The sequence below is a fragment of the Crocodylus siamensis genome, chromosome 4 (assembly GCF_052110815.1).
Source record: "Crocodylus siamensis isolate JL-2025a chromosome 4, ASM5211081v1, whole genome shotgun sequence".
Taxonomy (NCBI): domain Eukaryota; kingdom Metazoa; phylum Chordata; order Crocodylia; family Crocodylidae; genus Crocodylus; species Crocodylus siamensis.
The window spans coordinates 29,767,277-29,790,900 of record NC_143398.1 but is presented as its reverse complement, the minus strand read 5'-3'; the positions used below and the strand labels follow the sequence as shown (position 1 = coordinate 29,790,900).

Sequence of the window (23,624 nt, the reverse complement as noted above, 5' to 3'; positions counted from 1 at the left end):
CACGTCCAGCCCCTCCAGAAGCTCTCTAACCCCGTCCTCCCCAACCTGACATCTAGAGGTGTTCCCCTCGAGTCCATCTTGCATCATGGTGGGGAAGTCCCGGTCCCTGCACAAGAAAATGGAGGTGAAGAATTGGTTAAAGAGGTCTGCTTTCTCCTCTGGCGCAACCACCAGATTGCCCAGAGGATCTTGCAGGGGCCCCACGTTTCCTGGTGCTTTCCTCATCCTCCCTCTATATTTGAAAAAGGACTTTTTATTATCTTTGATCTTGGATGCTAGTCCTAGCTGTATGTCCACCTTAGCTTTCCTGACAGCCCGCTACAGGCCCGAGCAGAGGAGGTATACTCCTCTTTGGAGATAGCACCCCCCTTCCACCGTGTGTATGCCGGCTTTTTGGCAATCAGGCATTAACGTACACACTTGGTGAGCCAGGGGGGCTTTTGGGCACTCTTGCCCCCCTTTCTTCTTTTGGGATGGTTACTCCTTGGGCCCTGAGTATCATCTCCTTAAGGAACAGCCACTCGTCTTGGGCACTGAGTTCCCCTGCTCTCAAGAACCCCAGTGCCTCTCCCACTAATCTCCTCAACTCGTTGAAGCTGGCCCTCTTGAAATCTAGGGCTATCGCCTTGCTGAAGGCCCTGGAGACCCTGCTCTGGATGGTGAATACCAGCAAGCGACGATCGCTATCGCCCAGGTGGTCAAGGACCTGGAGGCCCCTTACCAGGTCATCGCCTGTGGCCAGGACCAGGTCCAACAGGGCGTTTCCTCTGGTGGTACTGTGCACCTCCTCAATTAAGTGGAGGTCCTGTATCTCGGCCAGGAACCTCCTGGAACGGTCCAACCTGGCTGACTGTTCCTCCCAGCAGATGTCCAGGTAATTTAAATCTCCCATGACAACTACATCCCTTGCCTTAAGTGCCTCTGCAAGCTGGCCTGAAAATTCCCGGTCCAGCTCCTCCCATTGGTTGGGGGGTCTATAGTAGACCCCCAACATTAGATCCCTCTCCCCACGGCCCTCTTGTATCTTGACCCAGAGCACTTCAGCTTGCCCCTCCTCTGACCCCATTCTGCTCGCAGAGGATGTGTATTGCTCCTTGACAGAGCACCACACCCCCACTTTTCCTTCCTTCTCTATCCTGCCTGTAAAGCCTATAGCCCCTAATGCTAACTGCCCAATCATGGGATGAATCCCACCACGTTTCTGTAAGCCCTATTATGTCTGGGTTTAAACTGGCTATTTTAAGGGCAAGTTCCTCCCATTTGTTCCCCATACTACGAGCATTGGTATGTAGGCATTTAAGGCCTTGCCTAGCTGCATGTGCCACCCCCCGATTTGGGAGACTGTCTGGACCCCTGTTTCTTACCTGGGCACTCCTTGCATTTGTCACCTGTCTTATATAAGTAGTGTTCCTTTTCAATTTTTAATCTGTGCATCTTGACAAAATTCTAACACATACCAGTAATATTCAAATTTCATGCCCTTGAAGATTTATATATCTGCGCTCGCTGCTGGAAGAATTTTTAGCTTTCTTCCTATTAGTTCTTTCATAATTAGATACCCAATGTATCTATCATTTACATGCCAAAAGCAATTAGAGTCACCTTCTACCCCAAAACAAAAGTGTGTTTGAGAAGATTCCAGCTCTGAAAACACAAGCACCTCTGTTCTGCCTCACTACAGGAAGATGAAGATCATTAATTATAACTATATGGAGACCATGGGGAAAGTAGAAGGCATGCACATGCCAGAGCTAAGGTATTCAGCTCCCTTTGGAGTACATTTCTTTCCTCATAATTACATTAATTGCAATTAGCTTTTTACTCCTTCATAATTCTTTCATTTTGACACTTGCAGAAGTCTTTTGGATTCTGTTCAACTTTATTTTGCTGCTGCTGTAATTACTTAAATTCTTACTTTCCATTTGTTCTCATACTGCAACATTTTTCCAACTTAGTCATGCCTCTCAGTGAACTCTCTGCAAGCTGCCAGACCAATAGATTGATAATATTTTTTAAAAAAAAATAATTTTACCATTACTCAACTCTGAAATAATATTGTTCGGACAGGCATTTCAATTTCTCTGACAATCTGTTAGTCTTCAAAGCAAGTTTTATGAATAACGGGATTTTTAAAGCAGCAAATAAGAAAAATACAGAACACTTTCTCTAGAACACCTTTGAGATCTCAGGAGTCTGAGTACTGCAGTAAGGTGAACAAAGCAGGTATTCAGACTATACATCCATGACTAACATGATCTACCCTTCCATCTCATGAGTTATGCACATTAAAGCAGAAGATTTTCATTAGCAGTACCAGAATAAATTGTTAAATATTTATGCAGTAAAAATATTTTTCCTCAATTATGTTTAACTCATTATTGAAAGAAAAGGTAAATGACAATAATAAACTAGCATTGTACAGCACAGGTGAGCAAAAAAAAAGCCCATGGGCCACATCAATTGATTGCATCTGATCCTGCCCCAGCCACCTTCCACCCACTCAGCATGATGAGAAATCACCTGCAGGTGGCCGAGTGGGTGAAAGCAGACATGAGCTGGAGCCCCATGAGTTGGGGCAGAAGCCACCTGGCTGCAGCTCTTCCTCTGCCTCTCTGGGCATGTGGTGCTCAGCACATGCCCTCATGGCTACTGCCACTTCCCCACTCTACCTGTTACGCAGAGCAGTGCAGCAGAATCAGCTATTATGCTATCACCTCTACTCAATACACTACTCAAAAAACATAAAACTGGGACAAAAATTATTTTTTGAAATAAAATTAACATATTAGAGTAGATGTCTGATTTTTAGTACATGATTTATTTATCTGTAATATGTTAAAATGGGCCTCGTTAAGTGGCCCATCTTTGGCATACTCTATATATAGGCAATTATTTTGGCTGGTTGGCCACTTAATGAGGTTTAGTGAGCTGTCGAGGGCTGCATGCAAACAATCTTTTAGAAGATATCACTACACAGACACACTTCTAATGATATGCAAAACCCAAATATTTAAATAAGGGAAGAGCCATAATTCAATTATTTTGACAATCAATTAAGAAAACTTAAGCAACATCTTTTTTTTTTTTAAATATATGAAATAGTAATAACCCAGATACAAAATTCCTGAACTGCATGAGGTGTTTAAAACTCTGCTGAAGAAACCAGGAGGTTTTTGTGATGTAGCTAAAGAGAGAAATGCAAGGCAGTGGCTCTCCAACTGAAGAATATTAGGCACTATATAAAGCTCACAGAACCACTCGAAAGTCATTACAACCTCATAAGTAGTGTTGGGAGAGTCTGAAATAAAATAACTCAAGAAGAGTGCCTGAGAGGACAGAGGAAAATCCTGCAAGTTTAGGGAACAGCTCTACACTTATGGCTCAGGAGAAATAGGATAACAAGAGAGTAAACAAGACAAATTAATTTTTTGCTGATAAAGCAGCATAAAGACATTAAGCTTAAAGTTACCTTCAGTATCAAAAACTTCCCTTAAAAATTATGACAGTAGAGGATGCCAAGTAATTCAGACAGTCTTCTGTCTGAGGAAGATAAAACTTAGAAAAATGGATTCAGAAAATGAAGTAGCCAGGGATATGGGGTCTAGGGGGAAAGAAAAAAAAAATACTCTTAGTCCACAGGAAGAAAAATGAAGACAATCAGCGTATCTGAAGAGGAGAGATCACGTAAGATGAATCATGGCTGACTTTTTTTTTCCTGAGAAAAATTATTATGATTCTACCACAACACCAGTTAGCCCTAAGGCAATTATACCGTGGCAGTGATTAAGGCAGGTGCTGACAATAGAGATTGATTCTAACTTTATACTTCTGCACATGCAAATACTTTTTAACTCTACTTTAGTGGATTTATTTCCGATTTATTGTGAGATAAGGATGAAAAAAAAAACCGCAACAAAAACAAAAAACAGACAACCAATTTTACACGTTCCCAGTCTTTGAATATTACCCTTAGTTCGGGTTTCATTTAAAAGTGAGTTGCCCTAATACAGCTTGGTGTACACCCTTGTGGATATGTAGGCCATTTCAGATTAACCGATTTGTACAGAAAATCATTAAAAATATAAAAAGTTAGAAGCATTTAAAAACAAGACTTGACCTGCTATGCAGTAACTCATTTTTATATAAAACTTCGAAAGGATTTTATTTTTTGGTTTAAATATTTAATTATTAGCATATCCATTGCCATGCACTGTTTTACAATTATTCTCCAGATATTATGCTGTTTATTTTATTCAGTACACCATACTGCACAGGAGACTTTTACTCAGGATTTCATTTTTTTTCTGTACAGGCATGAAGCATAAGTACAATAAAGGAAGAAAACTCAGGCCCTATAGGGAAGCGTCACATTTCACAAAAATATAAAAAAGTTCCAAAAAGGAGCAGAAGCCAGCCATATTTGCCTTAAGGAACAGCCAACAATTGGTAAAATAGAAATGCTAACAGGTGAGAGTCTGAGGACTTTCGGAAGACAAAGCATTCAAAGAGGTTTTGACATTTCTCACAAACTTTCCATAAACTAATAATTTTGCAGGTACAAACTTACACCAAAAGAGTCAAAGGATAATGGAATCCCAACTCAGAATTTTGTTTAACAAATCATGTCTACATACAGTGCATCTAACAAGGGCTTTTTTAAATCTTATTTATTAATTCGACTTTAAAAAATAATACCCATGATTCAAAAAAGAGACCCAAACCCCCAATGTGTACACAATGACACACCAACTTCCCAGGAATAGCAGTGTCACAGGGCGGGGACCCAGGAGCGGCTGTGATCTCTCCTGGCGCCCCCTACCGTGCCAAGTGGGTGTCCATGCACCCTCGTTATCTCGCCCACCACGATTTTGATAGTTAAAGTATTGTAAGGGAGGCTGCCTTTTACCCCCTTGAGCACGGTATCCCTTGGTACACTCCTGCTGGTACCCTGTATACCGCTGATTCTGTGTACTCCCGTCGCAGGGCTACACATGGCTCCTACCACCCCTTATACCATGCCCCAAGCCTCTCGGATGTCCCGGGCGTTGTTAGGTCTAGCTCTCCTTGTTACACTCACCCTCTTGGGGGCTCCTCTCCGCTCTCTTGCCCTCTCGGGGCTTTTCAGTGCGCTCGCCCCCTCCTGGGGCTTCTCAGTGTGTGCTCGCCCTCTCCTGGGGCTTCTCAGTGTGTGCTCGCCCTCTCCTGGGGCTTCTCAGTGTGTGCTCGCCCTCTCCGGGCTTTTCCCGCACAGACACTGTCCCACAGGGGCCTTGCTCGCGCTCCCTGCCCGCATTGGGGCCTTGCTCGCGCTTCCTGCAAATCGAGGCTCAGGCGGCTTCAGCCTTACCTGGCCCCCAGATCCCCTTCTTGGGTCTTACGCCCCACTGGGCTTCTTGCCTACACCCACTCTGGGCTCCTCCCAATAATCGCCCACACTGGGCCAGGGTCGGGACACCCCAAAACACAGCGCTCGGAACCCCCTCCACTGCTGGGGAGCTCCCCTGAGGCCTCCTCCACCCTTACAGCCTTGCCCAGTCCTCCGGTCTAATCTTAACACAAAACCATAAGCCAATCGCCTGTAACACAAAAACCCAACTCAAGCGCTAGCCTCCTGGCTTCAAACGTAAACCCAAAGCCCTCTGGCTCATCATTATTTAAATCCCTGCCAGGGCTCCTCTGCCTGGTATTCTCTCCCCATGAGCTCATTACCAATGGAAATATGAGTAAAATGGAATAAAAAATGTCCTTTCAAAAAGTCAGATTTCGTGTAATACAAGTACTTACTCTCCTTATTTATTGTGCAAAAAACCTGTGAACAAGCTTTTATACTTTGTTGTACAAGTCAACAAATTAGTCTCTTCCCATGATTTTTCAGCCCACAAGATTACACTAAACAGTTGATACTCTTACATTAAATGTAGAGCCCTGCATTGCTTGACAATGTTCAAACAGCCCAAAAAACTTGACTACAAAGAGTACCTTACAGAACAATGCAAAATCCCACAGAGGTTTAGTAGTCTACTTAATACACTGAACAGAGAGACAATCAAGTTCAAATTAAATGCAAACAATGATAATTACAACAGCTGCATGCAACTATAAATGGATCAATGTAACTGTGATAGTGAAATAAAGAGAAATTATCATGCCAACATTAATTTACACTCTGATAATTGGAATATTTGACAGGATGACTGCAGGACTAAAATTCATCTAGTAGTGAAATCAATGCATTATTGCTCTAGTAGCCCCCTACAGCCTATCTGAACGCATCTCCTTTGCCAATAGTATACTAATTACAACTCCAGCTGCTCTTCAGTCCTCACATGCCACATTCTAAAATTATCTAGGATACTATGCAATATGAATAAAATGTAAAATATTTTTTAAAGTTTTACACACAGACAGGACTACAGATTTCTGGTTGATGGCCTTTTTTCAATTTTCAATGTTAAAATGATCCTTTCTGTCCCTTCAGCAACAACTGTCAAGATTCCACATTGTTTTGTTTCATAAAGGTTTAGTCTCATAACGTCTATTTAAGATCATCTCTCTACTGGGAGCTATTTCAGATCTTAAGAAACAACTATGACATCCTTTCCACTACATAAAACAGTCCAATTCCCTTGGGGAAGCAAATAGAACACTGAAGTACAAACCAAACTACTCTAGTAGTTTAATATAATTAAGCTAGTACCCAACTCCCAAGTTAGTCTTTTTCACTTCAGTTTTTGCAGCACACAGAAGTCACATACAGAGAAGCCCAGATTAACATTACTACCTCCTACATTCATTGTGCCTTTTACACAAAAACAAAAAATGTATTAAAGATTTCATAGATTTCATAGACATTAGGGCTGGAAGGGACCTCGGGAGACCATCAAGTCCAGCCCACTGCCCAAAGGGCAGGAAGTCAGCTGGGGTCATAGGATCCCAGCAAGATGAGCATCCAATTTACTCTTGAAGGTGTTCAATCTGGTGCTTGAACCACCTCCGCTGGCAGACTGTTCCAGACCTTGGGGGCTCGGACAGTAAAGAAATTCTTCCTTATGTCCAGCCTAAAATGGTCTTGCAGGAGTTTCTGACCGTTCGACCTCATCATCCCTTGGGGCGCTCTGGTGAACAAACGTTCCCCCAGATCCTGGTGGTCACCCTTGATAAACTTATAGGTGGCCATCAGATCACTCCTGAGCCTGCGCTTTTCCAGGCTAAAGAGCCCCATAGCTCTCAGCCTGTCATCATAAGAGCTGTTTTCCTGACCTCTGATCATGCGCACGGCTCTCCTCTGGACTCTCTCAAGCTTCTCCACATCCTTTTTGAATTGTGGAGCCCAAAACAGCACGCAGTACTCCAGCTGCGGCCTCACCAAGGCCGAGTGCAAGGGGAGAATGACGTCCCGGGATTTGCTCGAGAAGCATCTGTGGATGCAAGCCAGTGTTTTGGTCGCTTTATTAGCCGCAGCATCGCATTGCAGGCTCATGTTCATCTTGTGGTCAATGATGACCCCCAAGTCTCTTTCTTCTGTAGTGCTAACCAACGTAGCACTGCCGAGCCTATAAGGGTGCTGCAGGTTTTTCCTCCCAAGGTGGAGAACCTTGCATTTTTTGGTGTTAAACACCATCAGGTTCTCGTCCGCCCATTTGCTGAGCTTGTCCAGGTCAGCCTGGATCACCCGCCTATCTTCTGGCGTGGATGCTTTGCCCCAAAGTTTGGTGTCATTGGCGAACTTGGCCAGTCCACTCCTGACTTCAATGTCCACATCGTTAATGAAGATGTTGAACAGTATGGGTCCAAGGACAGAGCCTTGAGGGACCCCACTGGTCACAGGGCACCACGATGAGTGACTGCCATCAATCACAACCCTCTGGGTCCGACCACGGAGCCAATTTCCCAGCCAGCGGATCGTGGTGGAGCCAAGGCCACAACTGGCCAGTTTGGCCAAGAGGTGATCATGGGATACCAGATCAAAAGCTTTTTTGAAGTCAAGATATATGACATCAATCTCTTCTCCCTGGTCCAGAAGATAGGTCACCTGGTCATAGAAGGAAATGAGATTGGTCAAACAAGACCTACCCGCAACAAACCCGTGCTGGGTATCCCTTAGGATGTTAGCCTGGGCCAGTCCATCAAGGATGGCCTCCTTAATAAACTTATTCTAAGATCTTCCCCAGGATAGAAGTCAGGCTAATGGGCCTGTAGTTAGCCGGATCCACTCTCCTCCCTTTCTTGAAGATCGGCACCACGTTGGCCTTCTTCCAGTCTTCGGGTACTACACCAGAGCGCCAGGAGTTTTCAAAGATCCATGCCAGGGGCTGGGCTATGATGCTCGCCAGCTCCTTGAGTACCCTGGGGTGCAGATTGTCAGGGCCGGCTGACTTGAAGGTATCCAGCTTCTCAAGGTGTTCCTTCACGAGGTCAGCATTTATGGAGGGTTGGGGATCCCCTTCACCCAGATTTCCCTGTCCCATAGCAGGCATGGGCGTCCCATGGGACTGATGAAAGACTGACGCAAAGTACCTATTTAATAGGTTGGCTTTTTCCTGGGCGTCAGTTGCCAGTTGCCCCATCTGGTTTAGCAGGGGTCCAACATTGCCCTTGCTTTTCCTCCGGCTCCCCACATATCTGAAAAAGGACTTTTTGTTGTTCTTGATGCTTGAAGCTACTTGGAGTTCAGTTGCAGCCTTGGCTTTCCTGGTTTGCTCCCTGCAGGACCGGACCAGCGCAAACTAATCCTCCTTGGAGGTGAATCCCATCCTCCATCCTTTGTAGGCTTTCCTTTTAAGCCACAGGAGGTCCGCTAGGTTCCTGGAGAGCCAGGGGGGCTGCTGTGCCTTCTTGCTGCCTTTCCTCCGTGTTGGAATAGATTTAGCTTGTGCATTGAGGATTGCATCCTTGAGAAGCAACCACTCTTCTTGAACTCCCATCTCCCTGGGGTCACGGTCCCTGAGGGCCTGACCGACAAGCCTCTTGAGCTTGTCAAAGTCGGCTTTTCTGAAGTCAAGGACTTCTGTGTTTCTGACTGACTTGCCAGCTTTACGGTGGATGGTGAAGGTGATCAGCTCGTGGTCGCTGTCACCCAGCTTCCCATTGATCACTTGGTCGCCAATTAGGTCGTCCCCCGTAGCCAGTACCAGGTCAAGCAGCGCTTTGCCTCTCGTTGGCCCATAGACTTCTTGAGTCAGGCAGAGGTCATCCACGCACGAGAGAAAGCGTTGCGACCGCTTGGATTTTGCTGAGTGATCTTCCCACGATATGTCCGGGTAACTGAAGTCACCCATGACAACCAAGGTCCCGGAGCAAGCGGCCTCAGTCAGTTCCCGGGCTTAAAGATGAGTTAAAGTCAGTCATTATAGGCAGATGCTTAAATTGTAAGAGATATTACTAATCTCAATATTGACTTAAGACTTCTTGAACCTTCCTGCAATACCTCTTTGTTTTATAAGCCAGCTACTTACCAACATTTCACTCCTGTATACTGACTAAAAATGTACCTGTCATTTCCACCTACAATATTCTCTCATCTTAGTCTCCAAGCGACAGATCTTTGAAGCCTGTAAAATTTACCAATCAATTCTTCATAATAAATCATGTAAACAAACTGCAAGCAAAAACATCAGAAGTGAAACAAAATGGGGGCTAACAAGACATTTAAAAAAAAGCACTACAATAATTTTATGACCCTTTCCACTAGGTACATGGTGTGAATTAAACTTGGTGATTTTTTTTCCTACCAAAGACCTCAAAATACCTTTCTCCAATACAAACTAGAGAGGTTGTAGAATTAAATAAGAGAAAATAAAGAATAAGGAAACAATTGAGAATTAATTAATTACACCAGAAAGCATACATTTCATGTACAGTAAGAAGCATGCAGAGAGAGTTTATGGTTGCTTGAGAGCCTTAGCAGCATTTTTAAAACTATGATAAAATGTGTGAATTTTACATTGCCCAAAGGTCTCCCAGAAGCCTCAATAAACATCCCAAATAACTCCAAAATTATAATATATTAGGGTATAATATTATAAAATTCAGACACTTTATAGCAGTCCAAAAGCACCAGAGTGTCAAAGTTGCAAATGTTATGCCAAATCCGTTTCAAGGCATAACAGTATTGTAATTAAACACTAGAACACTTTTGAACAATTTAAAACTCCTCATTTTTAGCAGTGTTCTATTGCCAAACATCTTAAAATCTCAGACATTTGGATACACAAAAAGTTTACCTGAGAGCCTACCACATGCATAGTATCACAGGTTAACCTGTTTACCTTTTTTGCCAAATTAAAGTTTAAATGGAGGAAAGGGGATCAAAATTATACTTTGACACCAAAGCTAACCAAGAAGGCTAATTCTGTAGTAAAACAAGTACATGATAGTCGGCCACGAGCATTAAGGTGAGTAACATAAGGTCTTGTCTATGATAGAAAATTGTATCATTTCAACGACAACATTACAGCAATACACAGTTAAGGCCACAAAACCCTCTTAGGGTTAAAATAGATATTTCAGTGGAGAGGTGCTTTATACACATTTAGCTATTCCCACGTAGGTGAGTGTCACCTTTATACCAGTACAATTATGTTCTGCTAAGGCTTTTACTGCTATAACTATACTAGTTAATAAAATAATATGCCTAACATAGATAATAAAATTACAGTTACTAATAAAATTAAGTGTAAATCAAGGCCCAAATATTTATAGGACTGGTCATACCAATTTAGAAAACATGCAGCTAACAATGTCCTTGCAATCTAACAGGCCTTGTTGAAAAATATCAAGTTGGAAATTTCCAAATAAATAACTGTAGACACAAAAAATGTTAGGGCTTTTAAAGTGGAGAATTGAAAGTTTAGACAGGGAAACTTATTTAAATAAGATTTTTCCCTTCCTCAGTCCCTCCAAGACTATACCCCCTCTCATCTCTCAGTCTCAAAGGAAACCCCCTTTTTTAAGCTAGCCGTGTCTTTCTTTACTATTCAGGTATCATCTTTCTGTGTCTGTCGTGACAGCCTTCAAGAAACGCTACTTTACTAAGTGAACCTGCACTCAGAAGCATATTATGAGCAGCACTGCTAAATGGACAATCCAGAATCTCTCTCAATTGCACATGGATTTTCCCACCTGGCTGAGAGTGCATTGAAGAGTAAAAGTGTAAAATTCTGAGTGCATGTTCAAAACATGAAACCAACATGAAAAGGATACGCCAATAAAAGTCAATTCTTTCTTACTATTTGAAAATATACAAGGTACAAAAAGACACAATTCTTCTATACAATATAGATAGGCACTTTAAAAATAAGCTATACCAATCTCTTCAAGAATAACTTACCAACTGTTCCTTTTAAAAAGCTAACATTTAGGATCACCTTTAAATTAACAAGGACCAAAGGTTACTAAGCTGCAGGGCCAAACAATAGTGCTACTGTACTGTTCTACTCTTTATTTGATTTATATGCCACTTCCCCCAAAATGGCTCAGGGCAGCTTATAATAAAAACAAAATAAATCATAAAACAGATTAAATATTAAAATAAAGTAGTAAGAGAAAATAATTTCCCAAAAAATACCCCAAAACTTAACTGCACCTGATAAAAGTCTGCCCAAATAAGGTGGTCTTGGAACACTTTCAAAAGACTTCCAAGTCTTGAGCTCTAACAGACCTCAAGAGGGAAGGGGGGGTCTAAAGCTGAGAAGCAACCACCAAGACTACCAATGTTTTTGCCTCCAAACTTGGCACACAGATGGACTTTGCAGAAGGTTGCTCTTGGCTGACTTCAGAAATTGTCATAAAACATAAGGAAGGAGGGAACTCCTTAGACTTGTAGGGCAAAGGCTATTTAGCCTTTATAGATCAAAATCACCACCTTGCATTATGTCCAGAAAGCTACTGGCAGCCACCTGCTCCAGCTACCAAACAGTCAAGGGCTGCCCCACACAGGAGCACGACACAATCTAAACCTCAGGATTACGACATGACAGTAAGGATGGTGGTGGCCAACTCTGGATCTGAAGGAAAGGATTGCAGCCTTCTCAACAAGAGGAGCTGGCAAAAGACACTCCTGGCCACCACGACCACCACAGAATCAAGGTGCAGCAAAGGATCCAGGAGAAGGTAACAAACTTGAGTGACTAGAGGTGGCTGAACTCCTTCCTCCCCTACCCCAAAGTCATTAATTCTGCCAACCGCCACCACCTCTATCGTTTCTGAATTCAGCTTCAACTGGTTAACATGCATACAATCAGGAACTGGGCTGAATGTTATAAACCTTTGGATGGCACCTCAAACTTCATATGATCATTCCAGCAGCCTCAGATGCATGATGAACGTGAGGTGCAAGAGGATGGAACCTTAAACACCTTGTAGGGAAGGTCCCAAATGTACTAGATTTTTCAACAGTCTTTTATACAGTTGACCATGAGGTATTGATACCATGCTTACATGACCTCATAGGTATGTGGATATGTGCAGGACCCCTCTTAACCTCCCTCATAAGAAAGACAGGTTGAAAAGGTGATGAGTCTGAGTACTTGTAGAAGTAACAGGATACATTTTCCCCTGTTGAACTCCAGCAAAGATTACTGATCAACAACGCAAACAGTCTCCATACCATATCTACAAGGAAGGCCAAACTGACTGCCGTCAAGGAATCTGGTAGAGTACAGATCCACATGGGCTGTCAGGTCAATATCCATTCAACAGCCTTTCTCTGCAAAAAGGGAGGCTGGAAACAGGGCAGTTGCTGGCTACAGAGTGAACATCAAGTGATGTTTTTCTGAATAGGCTGGAAAATTACAGACTCAAGCATAGTGCTCATCAGGCATGAATGAAAAGAATTAAACAAGTTTTATGTGGACAACAAGTTTTAATGCAGTAGACAAGCTTCTGCACTCCTTTATCCTCCTTCTCTAAATGATTACCTACTCCCTAACTCAGGAACCATCTTCTGTCTCTCAGCTCAAAGAATTACAATTTATATCATTACATTAAGAATATCTGGCACCCTACACTCCTGAAGAGAGGCACTGACAACCCCCATCAGCACTGGCTCCAATCTCATCTGGCTGGCTTCTACAAGGCACTACAGGTATGGGTCTACTTCACAGCTACATGTACTAAGGACATTAAACAAGCCAATGCCAAAGACCCAAGCCAAGTAACAGTCCCCTCCCTGCTTGTCCTAGCAACTTTTGCTGTTAAGAGACCTTGAAATGGCAGTAAAGAAGTACCTGCCCCCCATAGGACAGTTTCACAAGAACTTCTGCCACTTTCTTTTTTGTTCCTATGACCACACAGAGATGAATGGGGGTAAAAAGGGACCGTAATAGCATCTGGTCAATTACTACTGCCTTCCACATTGTAAAGGAAACAGGGAAGCATACCTTTCAGACTGGATAGTTATACATGGGGAATTATTCAATTATGCGCCCCAGCAAATCTGCACATAAAAAGTATAACTGCATATAATTGTATCATTTTTCATAATTTAATCTGGGTGGGCTCTGTGCTTCCAACTCCGCAGGGCTCCTAGTTGGACCGCCAGAAAGCACCGAGCATGGTAGCATGCGACTCAACAGCTGGTGAGTGGGGAGGAGAGCTTCTGCCTGCAGGAGGAGGAGTGGACATGGGGTTTCTGGGTGGTCATGGAGATGGGGGGGGATTCCCTGCCATACCCTCTCATGTTCCAAAGCCCCTGCTGCCACTGGCAGCAGCAGTAGCAAGTGGAGGGCTCTCAGAGTAGTCATGGCTGTAGCAGAGCCCCCTGGTGGACTTCAACCTCAGCCAAGTCCCAAGGGCAGCACAGAGCCAACCCAGCCATCACTGGCACACATATTCAACCCAAACCAGGCCGGCTACATGCCAGCACATGGGGCTCATAGCACTGCAGTAGGGAGCTGTGGACCATCAAGTCAGGCCAGCCAGCTCTGTGCCTCCATGTAGGGCTTCCACCACCCCAGCAGGGAGTCCCACATGGAGACATGGAGCCAGCCCAGACCAATGGCACACAACTCTGTGCCTCCACATGCGGCTTCCCGCTGGAGTGCTGAAAGCCCCACATGGAAGCACAGGGCCCACAGGACTGAGAGCCATGCACCATTGGTCTGGGCTGGCTCTGTGCCTCCATGTGGAGCTTCCAGCACTCTAGCAAGAAACCATACATGGAGGCATGGAGTCTGCCCACTCTGATGGTGTGCAGCTCCTACCTACAGTGACACAAACCCCACATGCTAGCACAGAACCAGTCTGGTAAGGTCTGATGGTGTGCACCAATGGGCTAGGCTGAGCTGGCTCCATGTCACCATGTGCAGCCCCTGGGACTCAGCACATAATTTTGGATTTTTCTGTGCATAATTACCCAGGGTATAAATAGTTTGACGGGCATTATTTTTTCAACCTTTCTTGGAATTAATTTTCTAGAGAAAAAGGCACTGTGTACACTACAAAGTTAACTGATACGATGGCTCTGCCAGGAAAGGGTCTGAGATAAATCAAATATTGTCCAGCCAACATGGAAACACCCTCATTGTGGATACAGTTGGGTTGACTGCAAAGTGCTTTTTGTGATTTCTCTTATATTCAGGTAGGTGGTATGCTGCATTTTCTCACATACAACATGCTCCAAAATAGAGTACTCAACCTGTTTTGAATGGCAAAAAAGGAAAAAAAAATACTTTCCTTGTAATAAATAACTGAGTAACAACAGCTAGGGAGCTGAGCCTGCTCACTGTTCTGCTCCCTGTAGTCTGCTGGAGAGTTTACTTTGTTTCAGCCGGTAAGCAGTGGGACCTGCTTTTACAGTATTTTATCACACATAATGTACAATTCATTTTCCGGCACTTCAGTCCACAGGGGATGTCTGTACAGTTACAAACTGGTTCTGCCTAGCCAGGTTAGACTAGCCTGCAAAGACTGAATCAATTCAGGCTCAGGCTTTTTGAATGTCTGTCAAAGAAACAGTTTAGTCCTGCAAACATTTTAGAAAGGAACGGTTTATTATCAAACCTCTGTAGGATCAAAGTGGAGTGCACCTGAGAAATTGAAAGTGTCACTGCACCATCTAATGACAAGTTTACACGCAGCTGAAAACACCTGCTTTGGTTTATAACTGCACTGTGTGTATTCCTAATTTGTGAAAGCAAAAGGAAAGCGTCTCACCAATGCCTGAGACTGAGGGTTAGAGACTTTCAGAACACTAAAAATAGCCAAGCAAGACAGCTTTTCCAAAATACCCACATGCTCTACAATACTTTATATTCCTAAATGAAGACAGGAAGAACTGAAATGTAACTGAGTTTGTGCTTATGTAGTCTTCTTCGTATAATTTGTAATTCATAACATATCAGTATTTCAAATACATTTCATGAATATTTATAAGAATTTTAGGAACTAGTTCATGACATTTCATGGAGATTATTAAAATGAGACCTGCATTTTCACACTTGGTTACTGGGCTTTAGTACAATTATGTATGTATGTGACTTTCTTTTAGCATGATTATCTTGAACTCTGGACTGTGATGTTTTCCTTATGTTTTGTTTAAATTGTCTGAATACTGCTGTTAAATTTCTATAGCGGTATTCATGATATTTAATAAACAGTGTTAGGTGTTAAAACTGACCACTTCAGGAAATTTTATGCAGTTTCACTAAATATTGTATAGGGGCTGCTTTTTATTTTAGGCTTATATTTTATTGATTCTTTGTTTATTTAGTTTGGCTTGACGTAATTTTCAATATATACTTCATGAATATTTCATAAACATTTCATGGCATATTTCATGAGTACTTCATGAATATTTTTATGAACTCTCATGAAATTGTTAAATATGAAGACTGCAATTTCATAGTTGAGAACTTATAAAATAAAGTTATACAAAAGCAAAAGTTTCATAGTGGAATTTAACATACAGTTCAACTTATCAGTAAAGTTCACAGCATATGAAAATAAAAATGCACAAAACTTTGGCCTTGCAACTTAGAGGTGGGTATCCTGCCTGGTCATTTTCCAGGTACGTTGGGAATCCAAATGAAGTGGGGGAAAAAACCTCTAGCCCCTGCATGTGTCTGGGTATTTGTAATGGAGGCCCTACCCCATCACTGAAGAAGAGAGGGAGCCAGGGAAAAGCTGGCTGGCTCCAGCCCCATGAAGAAACTGACAGGGGAAGATGGCCCTTTAATAAAATGGCAATACAGTACAGCTAGCAATTAACAGGTCTGGAGCAGCAGTAGCAGGTCAGGTGACCAGAAAGGGGGTTAAAGGCATATCCTGAAGTAAGGGAGAAGGTCTGACTCTGCAGGCTGCAAGGAACAGTATCCAGGGAGGAGAGGGTCCTGTCTGGCCATAGAGGAAGGACTCCAGACTGCAGAAAAACTGCAAGGACACCCCTGTACAACCAGTCAGCAGGGGTAAGCATTTTAGCCATGGCATTGAAGCCCATTGAGACTGTGGTGTTGACTCAGGGTTGGGGAAACCTTTTGTTTGGAAGTGGATGCTCATATTTTTCCATTTGTGTTGAAACTGGACTAAAGGACCAGGCTGTGGCTGTAGGGGAGGAGGAAGCCACAGAGAAGGGCGCCAGGGGAACCCCAAGTCCTAAACCCCTCAAGGGGAGGGGGGGGGCATTGCTGTCAGTGGAAGGCCTGTAGTAATAGATTGAAAAGACTGGGCATGGAAACCCAGAGACTGAGAAAGGCAAAACTGGGGCCAAGAGGCCCAGAGTCCATAAAGGGCAAGGCTGGAGCTGGGGCCCACAAACCTCAGGCAAAGGGACCCAGTCAAAGTAAAGTGGGCCAAAGACAGGGAGCCTCAGCCCAGACAAGGACCCAAGACCTGAAGCACCCCGCCCCCCACCCCCATCCTCTAGGGGCAGCCTCCCCGTCCAATTATAACACCAAAGCACAGGACCGTCCCTAGGGGAGGGCAAATCGGGGCGACTCCCCCAGGCCCCAGTTTGGGGGGGGCCCCACAGAGCTGGGCGAAGTGGCGGTAGCATGGAACTGGGCAGAGCAGTGGCTCCACATCGTCGCTTGCTAACCCCACCCCTAATGCTAATACCGCTGCTACCAATGGCGGCGGCAGCTTCTTTGGGTCCAGGATCAAAGCAGGGGCAGGGGCAGGGCCCCACATGGGCTGATTTGCCCTGGGCCCTGCACCCTGGTCAGATCAATTCTGCCAAAGCATGGCAAGCAGGATAATAGGGTGGAACCCTGAGAGGCCAGGTGAGATCCAGGCAGCTGCTAGAGGGTGACTTTGCCGCCCCAGCACCAGACCTGCTACAGTATTCAAAGATGACCTTCCAGAAACCACTTTTATCCCTATGTTAAGTCCTATGAGGAAAAGAAAGGAGCTATAAGTTGGCATCCATGGATCAAGCTGACACTCTCCACCAAACCGACTTCTACAAGCACTGGATCTGCATGAAGGTTGTCTGCTTTGCTAAGTTTTCCAGTAAAACTGTTTGTCTGTTTATGCCTTTGCACGCAGACCCACCCAGTATTATGAAGCTTTTCTCACCAGCTCAGGGGTCACGATAAGACCCTCTTAAACCAGTTCCATGTCCTCTTTTCTCAATCTTAAGACACCCCCTCTATTCCTGGGCTGCCTGACTTCATTTCTTTGAGGCTCTTTGAAGATCTCCAACTTTTCTTCCTCTAATTTTCTCTTTCTTCCCCAGTTCAGGCTTCCCACATGTTGAGATGTTGATTAGGGCAGCTAAGCTGCAAAGCCTGTGAAATGCAAGAAAAAATAACAGCAGTTTTTCTCCTTTGTTCAGTTTCCACACCATTTTCTCCCTCAACTTTGAGATGCCTCCTCATAGACCAGGGGTCACTAACATTTTTGGGCAGAGTGCCAAAAACACCTGCAACCTCAGCTTGCAAGATGTTTACATGCCAGGGGCAGAAAGCAAGGGACCTGATCCTCGTTTGGTCTCTTCCTTTCCATCTGTACCGAGGCACGTGCACCAAGCAAAATACCTTCACGCGCCCCACTCAGGCAACCCTTAGCATGGGTGCCAACCCCTGACATACACTTTTCTCAGTATTATGAAGCTATTGAGGGGTAAAATCATTTTCTCCCTTGCTTTCCCTGTATAGAGCCTCTGTGTAGTGCTCACACGTTTATCTAAGCAGGTGGGTGTTTCGTGATTAATTAAGATGATCTGCAGTACTGGTAAGCAGTATTTTCTTAGATTTCATAGACGTTAGGGCTGGAAGGGGCCTCAAAGATCATCAAGTCCAGCCCGTGCCGGAGGCAGGAAGTCAGCTAGGGTCAATGGATCCCAGCAAGATAAGCATCCAAGCATTTCTTGAATGAGTTCAGAGTAGGTGCCTGCACCACTTCTGGATGGTGTCTATTCCAGGTCTTGGGGGATCGGACAGTAAAGGAATGTTTTCTTATGTCCAGCCTACATTGGTCTTGAAGGAGTTTATGACCATTGGTCCTTGTTTTTCCTTGGGGCACTCTGGTGAACAGACATTCTCCCAGGTCCTGATGTACACCCCTTATGTACCTATAAGCAGCCATCAGGTCCCCCCAAGCCTGCGCTTTTCCATGGCTGTCTTCCTCAGCCATGAGGAAGACTCAGAGAGAGAAGAGCTGGACCATCTGAAACTTGCTCTCTCTCTCAAAATTCATGATCAAGGAACTGCCTGTCTCCAGAGGGAATCTCCACCTGCCTCTGGATGATACTTGTGAGTAAGCTACCCAAGATCTAACTAGACATTAAGCTTACAGTAACTCAGATGTGTGATCAAAGGCTACCCAGCCATGCCAGTTTGCTCTATGGGATTTCTCTGATATTATTCTACCTTGTACCCTATTGTAACCCTACCCAATAAAGTTCTCCTTTGTACCTAGCATGGGAGATTTATCAGGTGTGGGTCTAGATTATGCCTTGGGGTCCCCTTGGTTCAGCTGACTAACAGAGACTACTACTTGTGCTTCTGGCTGAGGGAAGCACCCTCAAGTGCTTGAAGTGAGAGTCAGGTATCCTCAAGGGCTACTAGGCCTGTGTTACCCACAGGACGCAGAGCCAGAATCAAGCCCAGCACTGGGTGGTGGCAATTTTTACCCCACGCTAGCGGGTGTGGTCCAGGAAGGGGGTCAGCCAGACATAAGGCACCCCCAAGGAGGCACTTGGAGCCTGGAAGGTGGTCGGGCACAGCGAGGTGGGTGGCTCAATGCAGGAGCTCCCCCTACTAGCCCGCCACAGAGCTCATCCACTCACATTAGGAAGCTTTGTGAGCAATCAGATTTGGACGAGTGATCTTCCCATGAGATTTTAAGGAAACATAGGGTGAAAATGGTTAGGAAGCCAGGTCAGTAACTACATATATATCACAACTCTGCAGATACTCCTTACATGAAAGGACAAGGCAAGAAACAGAGACGGTAAGAATTTAAGAAGGCTAAAAGGCCAACAAGATATGAAGTCATATTCTTCCCTAGACTTATGAATTAATGTTTTTCCCCATGAAACATAGGAGGATGAAACAGAACTACCTGCTCCAGAACAAACAAAATGGTATCTGGGCCTTCTACTGTTACAGCCATAACAGAACACATTCTGTACCTTACTTTCTTCCCACAGCCATGACACAAATGGAATTTTGCAATTACTCTTTAAAATGTTTGCCTTAATAGCCTATGCCCCCTATCTTAATGATGACTTATTATCACAATGTATTTTAACCTATATCTGAAACAGAATTTATTTACTGCAAAATGCTATGCTTTGTAACACAAAAACACCTAAGACAGAAAACTTTATATAAAATATCTCCCTTAACATACTATGATAAAGTGAGGTGAACTCTTTTATACATTGCAGCTAAATATAACTTCCACCATGTCATGAAAGATGGAACTTTAAGCAAAGTATTCAGCAAACCACAAGACAAACTCATTTCAAAAGTACTCAGCTTTCCCAATATCCTATTTCCATGTTAAATATGTTATCAAAATCTGATATACTGAAAGAGGGGAAAGGGAGCAGGATTCCAGCTCACTGCTCTTGATCTAATGTTGCAAGTATCCCACATTTACATACCACTCAAACATCCCTTTTTCAATAGCTGTGCACAGCATTATTGGGGATAGCCTTCAAAGGCTTCCTAAACTTCCATCTCTCCATACACAATGAGTAGATCCAGGACTTCTGCATGCCTCCTAGCAGCTGCACAAAGCATGGCACAGTACTACAATCTAAAAATACTAATTATGGAGTGATTAATCTGACTTCACGAATGGCTCAGTCCTGATGACAAATGAGCATTTAAAACAGAAAGATTATAATGGTCAAGAGAATCACACAGCAGTTAGAAGGGGCACAAGTCAATCCTGGCAGGATGCCAATCAGGGTGGGATGGCAGTTAAATGACTCTAAAACTACTGTAGTGATGTACTCACAAGAACATTAGTCCTCGTTAAATTATGTGTAGTAAACAAAATATAATTTTTAAGCAAGAGAATAAAATACCTATAATCTGACCAATTTATATAGACTAAAAATTGTATCCTACAGAAACTAGTCATTTCAATGTGTATAAATTAGTTTTAACGCAAACTAAACCACCCCAGAGTAGATTAAGTCCCAAATTTACAAAATAATAGCCCTTGAAGAGAAATTAACTGAACAAAACTTCCCTCATTCCAAAAATTACAGAATATTTCCTAATTGTGTTGCATAGGTCAAGGGTAGCACAGATGCCACAAGTGACACAGGCAGCCTCTGTGTGGCACATGACAAATAAGGGAGGGAACAGAGGTGGATGGGTTAAGAGCAGAAAGCAGACCAACAAACCATCAGGGAACACAGGCAGGAGACAGAAAGTATAGGAGCACATTAGTTAAGGGAAGTGAATGGGAGTGGCACAGCTGCCAAAAAAGATTGATGTCTATTGATCTGATTATCAAGTAAAACAAAACACACAATGGTTCCCACATTTTGCAAAAATTTGAACTTTCAAATAAGAGCATCATAAAGATCTCCCATTTCATACTTGGATGAACGTGTGTGTGTGTGTGTGTGTGTGTGTGTGTGTGTGTGTGTGTGTGTGTGTGTGTGTGTGTGTGTGTGTGTGTGTGTGTGTGTGTGTAGTAAAAGGTGACTGTACTCCATGGGACATTACACGTTAACAGTTTGAGTTACAGAAATATTATTGAACTCCATTATTTTATTTCTATCTTGCAAATTAGATTCAAATGGACTTTGCTAGGATACTTTTGTAATGTCATAACTTGCTCTTTCAACTCTAATTTCCAATAAGATTAAACAGTTGGTATTGCCAACTCTCACTCTTATCATGAACTGCAAGATTTTTGGTGTATTTTTTCCAAGATGAAGACACAGGACTAAAATGACAGATTCTACCCTTGAACATGTAACTGGAATATATAACAAAAGTTAAGAAACCAGTATGACAAAAAAGAACTCCAATATTTATGTATTTATTTATAATTCAAGTTGGAGGACTGGGTCTTTTTTATATTTAAGGTTAATAATATTCAAGACTAAATACCAGGAAAAATATAGGTCACTTGAATATTATTTCTATTATAGTTCAAATGCAACAAAGATTTAAAATGCAGTTCATGCATGCACATCTTTTCATTTGTAGAAAAACTCTTAGAATAACCATTCCCTACCCCCACCCCCACCTCCCCAAGACAATTACTGAAAAAATCATGTTCTCTGATTCCATCATACTGACTTTCAAGCAAATGCATTATGGATCAGTAGGGTCTCACAATGTAAGTTGGTGGTAAAGACAAACTTACTTACCATATTAATTAAATGGTCTATTTAACATGGAATATCAATTCTCTAATCACATCTCATTTGAACTTCTTATTTCAATTAACAACTCTAAAGTCTACCAACAGAGAACCTACTGTTCTAGGATCATTAAGAACATTTTCATTATCTGTCAAATGAGAGAGTAAAAGGCAGAAACTGCAAGCACTCTCAGGAGTAGGCCTCTACCCTACTTAAGAGATGATTAGGGAGTAAGCAACAGTAGTACTCATTAGTTGCTTAGCAATGAAAAGATTTCCACTGAAAGGAAAAATGAAACAAAGAAATGGAGGTGTTGCCATGCAAATCGGTAAATGGATAGTCTTTCATCCACTCAAGGGTAATCTCTCCCCCATTAAATCTAATCAATCTAGATTAAGACATTGATGGACATCTCAAACAGAGGAGTGAAATTAGGTTGCACAATATCTACAAACTCAGAAAAATCAACAGAACAATTAATGATCCACATAAATTTATGCATGCATAGTAATTGTTTTCATTATACACATATTTGAAAGGAAATCGAATAGAATGGAAACGGTTATTTATTATATTTATTATTCTGCCCCTACAGCGTCTCAAACTTTATGGTTACTTCAATTTGTTTAATAGTCTATACAGCATAAGCAAGAAAACAGTTTGGGAACTCAGAACAGAAAAGTGAAGATCTGTGATGTACAGGTGACTTATGAAAGCATAAGCCAGTCAACTTTTACAATAACTTATGGTACTGATTTAGCTAAATCACATAAATGTAAATTATAACAGTAATAGAAAAAATTATTCTTGGACCTTATACAGAAAAAACAGTCCGTTTAAAAACAACACTCAGATGCCCTCTTCTTAATAATCATATGAAGATTAAATTACACGTTATGGAAGAACATTAGGCTATACCCTAAGCAGTTTCAGTCCCACTTCAGCAATCTGATCTATACCGGAATTCCTTCTAAATTTTCATTAGGACTATACATGGAGGAAGGTTTAGAGTACTCTTAAAGTCAACTAGATACCTACATTAATCAAGTTATCGGATGAAGGCCTTAATCTATACAAATCAATAATTTTGAACACTACCTATTTTAAACAAACAATTTAGATGTAAATAATATAAAAGTATATTTAAAAGAGGCAGATAATATACAGTAACACTGATCAAACAGATTAATCCGCAAATCATATTAAAATCCCAACCAACATGTAATGAAGTATTGTGGCAAATCTTACCTATATATTCACAAATGAAGACCACAAAAAAAGGAGTAACTAGATCATTTATTCCCTGAACGTATCCACTGGCTGGATGTCGTATTGCCCAGATAAACAAAATTCGTTCAAAGGTCTACGGGGAAAAACATTAAAGAAATTATGAAGAAAGCAATTTGTCAAACAACTAAGCACATTTACAACAAGTCATTTAAAAAAAATACAAGGACAAATTTAATATCAGACAGTCCCTAGCATAAAGAGCATGCATATAGAAGCATAAATTAACACTGGTATTAATAATGAACTGTCATCGTTAATTACATTTCTCAGTTATTTAAAAGAAAGTATTTTCAGGATATTAGCACAGGCTAATGCCAACCTCACACACAGTTAATTGGTTACAAAAAGAACTTTGTTCATCAACACATTTAGAAGAGAAAAAAATTTTCACACCTTCCTCCCCAAAAAGTTTTACATCACCTTTCCATGATCTCACCGCCACCAAAGACAAAAAATATTGAAGAACTATATACAAAACATCACCAAATAAAATGCACACCTTATTTTTGGAAGGTTAAATGTAGGAAAAAAATATTTCCAAAGTCATGGCTGACTCTGT

At 42.5% G+C, this 23,624-nt stretch overlaps 1 protein-coding gene across 2 annotated transcripts in view; it reads right to left on the bottom strand.

The window, feature by feature from the left end:
- TBC1D22A (TBC1 domain family member 22A) overlaps positions 1 to 23,624 on the bottom strand; it is a 449,980-nt gene that overhangs the window by 313,936 nt on the left and 112,420 nt on the right. For both annotated transcript variants that reach the window (XM_090042105.1, XM_090042106.1), the window contains one exon: positions 23,024 to 23,138. In XM_090042105.1, coding sequence (XP_089898231.1) covers positions 23,024 to 23,138 — 115 coding nt within the window. The remainder of the gene's footprint in view (positions 1 to 23,023; positions 23,139 to 23,624) is intronic.